Source organism: Poecilia mexicana, unplaced genomic scaffold, assembly GCF_051168715.1.
Source record: "Poecilia mexicana isolate PSO_F unplaced genomic scaffold, ASM5116871v1 scaffold_15, whole genome shotgun sequence".
NCBI classification, from domain to species: Eukaryota; Metazoa; Chordata; class Actinopteri; order Cyprinodontiformes; family Poeciliidae; genus Poecilia; species Poecilia mexicana.
Window position 1 is genome coordinate 840,873 of NW_028263384.1, and position 11,321 is coordinate 852,193.

Here is an 11,321-nt window from a genome sequence, read left to right on the forward strand (position 1 = left end):
ATTCTGGGCTTTTTTAAATTAAGTTTCCTCCTTAAATCATGATCAGTGGAGTTGTGGACTTTGACTAGGCCCTGCAGCACCTTGCTCCTCAGTGGTTCTGCTGCTGAAGCGGTGAAGCTCCTTGGTGTTTTCATGTCACTGTTTGTTTATGTGAAGTTTTTCTATGAAGCGACAGGAAGAGGAGCAGCAGCTTCTCTTTCTCCACCTGTCGGTCGTCACAACGCCGCAGCTCATCTTACAGACACACAACCTGAACTGCATCATGAGCCATCAGGGCTCACACACACTCTCACACACACCCCAGGACGCTGTGTGTCCTCACAGCGCTCTAAACATCCACAGAGGCTCTCCGCTGTGAGGAAGAGGAGAAACATGAACCTCCTCATCCTCCTAATGACGCCGGCTTCCTGCTCTCACTCCATCCTAATACGATTAATGAACACACACACATTCACACACTCAGGAGACTTCCTGTTTGTCTTACAGCTGCTATCGACCCACACACACACACACTAACGCCCACAAGAAGCTTTAAGTGGGAGTGAAGTGGAGGAGAGACGATGGGCAGAGAGAAAAACCACAGAGAAAATATCTGAATGGAAGAGCGAGGCGAGTTTTCCAGAACTGGACCGGACCGGTTCTGGGCAGGTACAGGACCGCTCCAGGTTCCTGTCATTTTCATCTGATATAACAAAACAGTTTAAGTGGTCCAGCTAACAGCTCTGCAGACCACGCATATGCTGGACACTCACACATATTTGTGTTTTGATAAACGGGTTTAGTTCCACTAACGACGTTCAGTTTTACAGTGTATCAGTGCAAAACGGTTCGTTTTGCCTTACGATGGAAAATACAGAAAAATGAGCAGATTTATGCTAATTGGTTGTATCTTTATGCTTTAGCTAACGTAGCATGTTTTATTCTGTAGCAAAGGTAGCATACCATCTGTAACGTTGATTTAACCAGTTCTGATCCAGAGTTCTGGTCCAGAACCGGTTCTGGTCTTGCTGCAACCATCAGTGGCTCCATAAAGCCTAACTAAAGTAAGTTCTGGTGAGTCTAGAACGTTTAAATGATCAGTAATAACCCTGTTAAGAGTTATGGTGTGTGTGTGTGTGTGTGTGTGTGTGTGTGTGTGTGTGTGTGTGTGTGTGTGTGTGTGTGTGTGTGTGTGTGTGTGTGTGTGTGTGTGTAATGGATCAGTGAATAATGGATGGAGGCGTTTGGAGCCGTGAAGCAGCAGCTGCTGTGCTAAACGCGTCTTTAAGGCCAGATCAGCCTGTTTCTGCCGCTCGCCTTCAGCTTCATGTGCTGCTGTTTAAATATTTACGCTGCTGGAGACCAAACCTGTCAGGAGTAACTGAAACAGTCGCTGCTGCTCAGGAAGCTGGTAAAACTTCACCGCTGCTGCTGCTGCTCACCTGGAAATCTCTGCTGGTTTCCCTGTTCCTGCTCCAGGAAGTCACTTTGGTTGGTTTCCTGTTTAAAGATGAGAAAGAAGAAAAAGGAGAACAAAGAAACGTGGACCAGCTGCGGGTTGTCCAGACGTCACATAAATATATTTACAGTTACAGGATTAAAAACTACAACTTATTGTTTTACTCGACAAAAACATAAACGGTTTCTTCTTCTGCGGCTAAAGGTCAAACAGAGCACTTAACGAGCAATTAGCAGAGGGGAAATGTGGGCCGCCCCTCTGAATTATTCACCGCCATTACAGGGAGAGAGCCAGCCTCCGTCAGCCAATCAGACGCTGCGCAGCTTAAGTGGCTTTGCATTAGCCGGCCGGGGATTCTGGGTAATGGCTGTTATTTCCAGCTGATGTGGTCAGAGTGACCGATGGTTCTGACCCACCTGCAGCTGGTTCTGCTGGTTCTGTTGGGTCAGCAGCAGATGAAGCTGCAGGTGATTCAGGTCAGCTGTTGATTCTGATGATGAGGAGGAGGAGGAAGAGGACTGAGTCATGAGACACTCATCACGTCTCCTGGAGCTCCAGCAGATGGACAGTAGGCGACACACACACAGACACACACACACACACACAGACACACACAGACACACACAGACACACACACACACACACAGACACACACACGCTGCATCTATCAGCTAACAGCCGTTCCATCAGAACATGAAACGTTAAAACACCAGAACCAATCGGACCTCAGTCGGTTCTGATCGACCCACAGAAACCAGAACAACCCAGTTAAACCAGTAACCAGCTGGAACTGTTCTGCTGGATTCTCCCAGTTAGAAACAGAAACCGGTTTGACATCAGTTTGGTGGATCAGCTTCAGCTTCTTGCTTTCATTTCCATTCACCTGTTTTTGGTCTTTAGCCAAAGGCTGAAGGAGAACCCTCCAGCCTGGAACCTGGAGCCGCCGTTTGGTTTCCATCTGGTTTCTGTCTGGTTTCTGTCTGGTTTCCGTTTGGTTTCCGTTTGGTTTCCATCTGGTTTCCGTTTGGTTTCCGTTTGGTTTCCGTTTGGTTTCCATCTGGTTTCCATTTGGTTTCCGTTTGGTTTCCATCTGGTTTCCGTTTGGTTTCTGTCTGGTTTCCGTTTGGTTTCCGTTTGGTTTCCATCTAGTTTCCGTTTGGTTTCCATCTAGTTTCCGTTTGGTTTCCATCTGGTTTCCGTTTGGTTTCCATCTGGTTTCCATCTGGTTTCCATCTAGTTTCCGTTTGGTTTCCATCTGGTTTCCGTTTGGTTTCTGTCTGGTTTCCGTTTGGTTTCCATCTAGTTTCCGTTTGGTTTCCATCTAGTTTCCGTTTGGTTTCCATCTGGTTTCCGTTTGGTTTCTGTCTGGTTTCCGTTTGGTTTCCATCTAGTTTCCGTTTGGTTTCCATCTGGTTTCCGTTTGGTTTCTGTCTGGTTTCCGTTTGGTTTCTGTCTAGTTTCCGTTTGGTTTCCATCTGGTTTCCGTTTGGTTTCCATCTGGTTTCTGTCTGGTTTCCGTTTGGTTTCTGTCTGGTTTCCGTTTGGTTTCTGTCTGGTTTCCGTTTGGTTTCTGTCTGGTTTCCGTTTGGTTTCTGTCTGGTTTCCGTCTGGTTTCCGTTTTGTGTCCGTCTGCTGAAGGAGGAAGTTCTTTCATGATGTTTCCAGCAGGTTATTCTGATCCGATCAGCTGGATGTTTCAGATCGGACCAGGAGTCGTTCTTCAACCGGTTCTGGTCCAGTTCTGGTGGTTCAGACCAACCATCTGGTCCCAACGGCTGGGCTGCGTTCAGTGTCACTTCAGTCAGTTTGACCTTTGGCCTCTGTCTAGTTGCTGGCGTCTGATTGGCCGATTCCCTCTCTGTGCCTAATAAAGTGGCCGGTCCTCGGAGCCGTCATGGCGGCTCGTCGGTGGCGCTCTGGGCGGATCGGGTTCGCCTGCAAGAAGAAGAAAGAGGAGACGACGAGAGGAAGAGGAGCTGTGGTCTCTGCTGCTCTTCCTCACGTCGCTCAGCCTGCTGCATCAGGAGGAGATCGGATCAGAACCGCCGGCCTCCTGTGGCGGACCGGGTTCCCACTACACAGACAGAACCGTTAATAATTCAGAGGAAGGTGGAGAACCCGACTCGCCTGGACTCTTTACCACTGTTAGAGTTGGTCCAGTTATACTGGTTTAACTGGTTATACTGGTTTAACTGGTTATACTGGTTTAACTGGTTTAACAGGTTATAACCGGTTTAACTGGTTTAACTGGTTTAACAGGTTATAACCGGTTATAATTGGTTTAACTGGTATAACTGGTTTAACTGGTTATACTGGTTTAACTGGTTTAACTGGTTATACTGGTTTAACTGGTTATACTGGTTTAACTGGTTTAACAGGTTATAACCGGTTTAACTGGTTTAACTGGTTTAACAGGTTATAACCGGTTTAACTGGTTTAACTGGTTTAACAGGTTATAACCGGTTATAATTGGTTTAACTGGTATAACTGGTTTAACTGGTTATACTGGTTTAACTGGTTTAACTGGTTATACTGGTTTAACTGGTTATACTGGTTTAACAGGTTATAACCGGTTATAGTTGGTTTAACTGGTATAACTGGTTTAACTGGTTATACTGGTTTAACTGGTTATACTGGTTTAACTGGTTTAACAGGTTATAACCGGTTATACTGGTTTAACTGGTTATACTGGTTTAACTGGTTATACTTGTTTAACTGGTTTAACTGGTTATACTGGTTTAACTGGTTATACTGGTTTAACTGGTTTAACAGGTTATAACCGGTTTAACTGGTTTAACTGGTTTAACAGGTTATAACCGGTTATAATTGGTTTAACTGGTATAACTGGTTTAACTGGTTATACTGGTTTAACTGGTTATACTGGTTTAACAGGTTATAACCGGTTATAGTTGGTTTAACTGGTATAACTGGTTTAACTGGTTATACTGGTTTAACTGGTTTAACAGGTTATAACCGGTTATACTGGTTTAACTGGTTATACTGGTTTAACTGGTTATACTGGTTTAACTGGTTTAACAGGTTATAACCGGTTTAACTGGTTTAACTGGTTTAACAGGTTATAACCGGTTATAATTGGTTTAACTGGTATAACTGGTTTAACTGGTTATACTGGTTTAACTGGTTATACTGGTTTAACAGGTTATAACCGGTTATAGTTGGTTTAACTGGTATAACTGGTTTAACTGGTTATACTGGTTTAACTGGTTTAACAGGTTATAACCGGTTATACTGGTTTAACTGGTTATACTGGTTTAACTGGTTATACTTGTTTAACTGGTTTAACTGGTTATACTGGTTTAACTGGTTTAACTGGTTATACTGGTTTAACTGGTTATACTGGTTTAACTTGTTTAACTGGTTTAACTGGTTTAACTGGTTATACTGGTTTAACAGGTTATAACCGGTTATAGTTGGTTTAACTGGTTATACTGGTTATACTTGTTTAACTGGTTTAACTGGTTATACTGGTTTAACTGGTTATACTGGTTTAACTGTAACTCGACACATTTCCTTCCGTTTTGTGTCAAATCTGATCCATCATCGTCGCCTTCTGCTGCCTGAGGCCCAAACATGGACACGTCCAACCAGTCAGGGACCAACTGGACCTTCAGCTGGTCGGGTTCTGGATCCCTGGTGGAGTTCTGGTTCTGAAGGGGAACTGGACCGGACCTAGCCTTCCTCTGGTATTCCTGTGAGTCTTTGCGTTGCCATGACGACCCCGGTGAGGTCAACGCTGTTCATCTGACAGGAAAAACAAATGATAAATAAAACTGGATCCAAATCAGACGTATCCATGGCAACAGCCTTCAGCATGTGCACGAACTGGTCCCTATCCTCCTTCACCTGGAGGTCAGAGGTCAAACATTTCTGACCACATTTATTTATGTTGTTCATCAGATTCAGAATCTAAGTCAGAGCTGAAGTCACGGATCCTCAGAGTGAGTCGATGGTTTTCTGTTCGTCTCGCTGATCGTGGTTCTGGTGAAAGGTTGTCGGGTTTCTGCAGCAGATGGCGTCAGAAACGCTCCTGCAGCTTGGAAACGGTCCGGGGAAAACCCAGTCAACCTGTTCCAGGCGACCGCAGCGCTCTGCTTCAGAGGTGTGAAAAACATCAGATGTTCTTCTGCGGCCGACCACTCAGGAAGCGACGCGGCGCCGCCACCGCGGGACCGGCTCTGAGATCTGAGGCGGCGGCCATGATGAGCCACAGCATCAGGGCCGCGGCGGCGAGGAGCCCCGAAGAAAACATCACACCGCTGGGAACGCCGTGGCGACGAGTCTGGACATGAACCGATCCCTGAAGACGTCACAGTGCTGGGAAACACGGCTCCACGTCTCCACCCGGCCGATCAACCAGCCAACAAACCAGTCAGAAAACCAACAAACCAGTCAGATTATCAACAGTCAACAAATGGACCCAAAACTAAATCAGCCTACACTCTGATGTGGATCAGTTTTCTTCTCCTGGTTGTAGTTGAAATCTTGTCTAGTAAAATCCTGATGTTGTTGTTCTACAGATGCTGAATATATAGAAGCTGAATGTATAGAAGCTGAATATATAGAAGCTGAATGTATAGAAGCTGAATGTATAGAAGCTGAATGTATAGAAGCTGAATGTATAGAAGCTGAATGTATAGAAGCTGAATGTATAGAAGCTGAATGTATAGAAGCTGAATGTATAGAAGCTGAATGTATAGAAGCTGAAACCCGTCCGGACAGTTTAGAGCTGTAAATATTCATAGAAACGTTTCTTCACGGCGTCTCATGGATCGTTTTAACGCTCCACGGCTCACAAGGCGCCTTCCTGCCTCCGTCCCAGTCAGGGAGGATCTAAGTGGGAGATTAAGGAGAGAGCAGCGGCCGGTTGGAGCGCCGCTGTCTGGCTGAATGCTAATTGATTTGGGCGTTTTCTGGCCCAGGAGGAACGAAGGATGGACGGAGGGAAGAGCAGGGACTTTGAAGAAGGAATTAGGTTGAGCTGTTTGTTCAGCGTCTGTCCGGGTAAAGATGGAGACGAGAGGAAGAAAATCGACTGCTAGCAACTTCTGGATTTAGGGAGGAAGAGGAGAGGAAGAAGAGTTCATGTGAAGAAACGCTCTGATCTGAACCACATCAGGTTTAAAACAGCTTTAATGTTTAGGATTCATTCATAAACCAGTCAGTCGGTTCTCTGATAGATCTGACTCCAGTTTGACAGTGATTACCATGAACCTCTCCGTCTCCAGCCCGTAGCTGGTTGCTGTTGCTCCTCGTTGCCCCCGGCTGAGTTTCCTCTGACCATGAGCAGCTCCTCTCTCTAATTGTTGCTGATATTAATGAACATCCAGAGAAAAGCAGAGAAGAGACGAACCGTCTCCAGAAGAACTGGAAGAGTTTCTCTGCTCCGGTGGTTACTGCATAAATCTCTGTCCATCTGTCCATCTGTCCTCATCAGCGTCAGCAGCTTCTCCTCCTGGATCTCAGGATGTTTGCAGGCTAGTAGCGTTAGCTTCAGTTCACCATGTGGGAAGAGTCCAGGTTCCTCAACCGACTGATCCAATTCGTTCTGAGGTCCTCTGGATCAAACTCATCCAGGTCTTCATTCCCGCTTCGTTCATTTAGTTCAACTCCGGTCCGGTGGACTATTGAAAGTCCAGTTTGGTTGGTGAGGTGTGAATGCTAGTCGACCTCTGACCTCTGGTCCTCCAACCCTCGGACTGGGTTCAGTTGAAGTGAACTCTGGCGCACTTTGAACGCCAAGCGGACCAGAGACCGCTCCAAAAGCAGGAAGTGGACTACAGCACAGGGCATTCTGGGTAAATACAACCAAAGCTAACATGCTAGCCTAGCGCTAGCAGCAGAAATGGCTCCTGGTCTTTAGCCTAAAGAGAAATCCTCCAACGCTAAAATCTGACGCCTCCATCTTGTTTCCATCTGGTGGAGCAGGAAGTTGCTCTCAGTGTCTTCTTCGTTGGTTTGATTTCATGTTGTGGTTTTTTGCTATAATTTGTAAACAAAGTGAACATTCGTTGCTCTGATTGGACAGAAGAGCTGGAGGCGGGACAGAGAGGAGAGTCCGACCTTCCCTTCATTCGTCATCAGGTCATGAAGTGAATCTGCCAGAGGATCTCAGGCTGTTTGTTCCTAAAACTTTGAGTTGTTGCAGCCTCTGTGTTCTCAGTTTGATCCGTTTCCAGTTGCTCCAGTTGGACCTGCTAACCAAACCAGAACCATGATGGCTGCTCTGCTGCGGTTAGTTCAGGAGAAATGGAGTCGGTTTTCACCAGAGCAATTAAAAGTGTCAGAAAAACCTGCAGCAGCAATTAAAGGCGAACTTCCTGACGAGTTATTTTCTGCCTCACTCGCGCTAACCTCGGCCCGCCGACTGCTTGTGTTCATAAATAGCTCCGAGTCGCACACAGCAGGTTCAGCCTGTTTCATTACGGCTGTTAGATAATTCGGTTTTAATCATTTCTCCGTCTCTCCGCCCACAGCAGCTCTTTGATCGGCTTCACAGCAGCGCAGGGCAGATGAACCGCGTTCCTCAGCCGCTTCGTGAACCAACAGAAATCTGGAAAAGTAATCACACCCTGAACCACACAGAGACTTCTGGGTAATTCACTGAATCAGGACAAAAATGAATCCATCGACTCCGAGCCTGACCCTCAGCATGATGCAGCCAACACCTTGTTTAGGGCCGTCTGGTCAGGAGTGTATTTCCACTCTGATCCAGATGTTCATCGGCTTCACGGTTCGATTTGAACTTTAAGACTTCCTGTTTTATTAACGATTCATTTTATAACAAACAGAATCGTAACTTTTACCATCCAGAGATCGTCCACCTGAGCAGCGGATCTCTGCAGCTCCTCCAGAGCAGTTGGGAATTATTTTTCTTTAAATCAGAATCTGGTTTGTTTCCCATGTTGGGTTTCCAGGCAGCCTTGAAAAGTTTGGAAAAGTCTGAAATTAGCTTCTCGTGTTTCCAAACTTTCCTGTTTTAGTGAGATTAATAATCAGACTTTGTAAAGATAAACGGCGCCAAGAAGTCAGTGGGTTTGTTCTCCAATCAGATGAACAGCCGACGTTTTTACTCAGCAGCTCAGGTTCCCTGTTTCTTTCTGTGCAACAAGTTTGTAGTTTTAAATTTAAAGAATCTAATAATAACGAAGCCCAAACAACTCAGAGTTTCCCTCAAACCAGAAAAATGAGGAGGAAATTTTTGATTTCTGGGGAAAATCTGGAATTTGAGGCTCAATAATAAATATGAATAATGTAACATGTGCTTCATTATGGCACATTTACCCTGCTGTGTGTGTGTGTGTGTGTGTGTGTGTGTGTGTGTGTGTGTGTGTGTGTGTGTGTGTGTGTGTACAGTGTACAGGTGTCCCTGTATTGATCCCCCCTCCAGCTATATGGGCTGGATGATGGAGACATCAATTATTAAACAATAATACTCTCTATCTGATAAAATACCATTCACTCTGTGTGTGTGTGTGTGTGTGTGTGTGTGTGTGTGTGTGTGTGTGTGTAATGGTGTTAGTGTTCCTCTGCTTCTCTCTGACATTTCCACCAAATGTACCGATGTTCAATTATTCATGAGCCGCTGAGCGAGGGCGAGCAACATAGAGAATGAATGGAGAGAGAGAGGAGATCATGTTGTGTTTTGTTATTGTAGGTTTAATGTGTTGTAAGTCATTTTGTCAACTGGAGGTGGAGAGAGAAAGGGTAAGATGATGAAGAGCTGGAACAGAGGAGGAAGAGGAGGAAGGACAGAACGGAGAAAACACACAGCAAATCCAGGAGGCCCAGATTAACTCTGAGATTTGATTTCAACACTTTTAAAGTGTCTATATGGGTCCACAGCAGAAAGTGTTAATTTAACTCTTCTTGGAGAGTTGGTACCTTAACTCTAATAAAGTGTCAAATATCAAATCTGCTGGAGTTAATCATTTAACACTTACTGACACTAATCCAGTGTTAGATCTTAATATTAACTCTCACAGACTATTTCTTTAACTTCTTAAGAGTTATTTGTAATTAATATTAAATATGTATTTTATTGTTTGAACTTTTAAAAATTCTTTGGAAAATAAACATTTAATAAAGAGGCAGTGATTTTCTCAAATGCATTTATTTCAAAACGTGCACCATAGTTACAAAACGTATTACAACGTGGAATAATGTGCATGTTTCACATGTCGCTTATCAAAAGGTCTGATATCAGCTGGTCAATACAAAATGCAGTATGCTTAATACATTTTTCTTCAATATTATATGCATGAAATTGTTCAAAGTACCAGGTGGAGAAAGTAAAGCAAGCAGTTCATCTCTGGATTATAACAGACAAAAACCAGAACAATGAGGAACGGAGCGAAGGAATACATTTTACTACAACTCTAACAACAAGCCTCCATTACAGAGATGTGGAGTTTCATATATTAACACTTACATAATCATTTCTGGAGCTTGAATCTTCGAAGAATCCATGGAGGGATCAGGAGGGGGAGGTTAGGCTGGAGATTCATCCTCAACCAAACTGGTTCTAATATACAAAAAGGCAATAAAAGGATTAAAACATGCTGCAAAACGTAGATAAGACACAACAGAAACCATATTTAGATATAAACTTTAAAAACAATAACAAAACCACGTTTCTGCTTTAATGAATGGAAGAAATGAAGGAAATTTTCTCAGATTTTTGTCAGATTATTTCTGTCTGAATCTGTAGATTCATTTTGTAGAAGCCAACGATCCGGTTGTTTCTGTGTTTCAGGACGGGCCGGCGGAGCCACTGCTACCGCATCGTCTACCGCCACATGGAGCGAACTTTGACCCAGCAGGAGGTCCGGCAGGTCCACCAGCAAATCGAGCGGTCAGTGGAGGCGGAGCTGGGCGTTCAGGGCCGGTTCTGACCGAGCAGCGTAGATCTACACACACGGAGCAGCGTAGATCTACACAGAGCAGCGTAGATCTACACACACGGAGCAGCGTAGATCTACACACAGAGCAGCGTAGATCTACACACACAGAGCAGCGTAGATCTACACACACAGAGCAGCGTAGATCTACACACAGAGCAGCGTAGATCTACACATAGAGCAGCGTAGATTTACACAGAGCAGCGTAGATCTACACACACAGAGCAGCGTAGATCTACACAGAGCAGCGTAGATCTACACACACAGAGCAGCGTAGATCTACACACAGAGCAGCGTAGATCTACACACACGGAGCAGCGTAGATCTACACACACGGAGCAGCGTAGATCTACACACAGAGCAGCGTAGATTTACATAGAGCAGCGTAGATCTACACACAGAGCAGCGTAGATCTACACACAGAGCAGCGTAGATTTACACAGAGCAGCGTAGATCTACACACAGAGCAGCGTAGATCTACACAGAGCAGCGTAGATCTACACACAGAGCAGCGTAGATCTACACAGAGCAGCGTAGATCTACACACAGAGCAGCGTAGATCTACACACAGAGCCTATGCGCTGAGGCGTCCGTCTGCTGCAGCTCTTCGTCATCCTCCCTCCGCTCCTCTGCAGCTCTTCGTGTGAATCTGACGCGCGTCGCCTTTAATTCCCTAAAACATCGTCTGAGCGTCGGACGTCTGCTGATGTCCAGCAGGTCTGAGGACGGACACCTGGCTGTTGAACCCTGATGACTTCCAGCTGCACTTGATGTTAAATTACCTATAAAAACTCATTTTAAAAAAAATTCTGTCTAAAATTAATTTGACTCTTGAACCTTTTGGGACAGAAAGTTTTACTACGTTCAGCTGTTTGGACACAGGAGGAAATTTATCTGAAATGTTTTTGGAAATTATGTTTTGAATGTTGACTAAAGAGGAAAAGTTAATAAAAAGTTTGCACTAA

General features: G+C 44.9%; 1 protein-coding gene across 6 annotated transcripts in view; it reads left to right on the forward strand.

The window, feature by feature from the left end:
• The window catches only part of fars2 (phenylalanyl-tRNA synthetase 2, mitochondrial), an 80,120-nt gene extending 68,799 nt beyond the window's left edge, over positions 1–11,321 (forward strand). For 5 of the 6 annotated variants that reach the window (XM_088012887.1, XM_088012881.1, XM_088012885.1 and 2 more), the window contains one exon: positions 10,212–11,321. In XM_088012887.1, coding sequence (XP_087869013.1) covers positions 10,212–10,350 — 139 coding nt within the window. In that variant the 3' untranslated portion in view covers positions 10,351–11,321. The remainder of the gene's footprint in view (positions 1–10,211) is intronic. The other variant, XM_088012884.1, reaches the window with a different exon arrangement.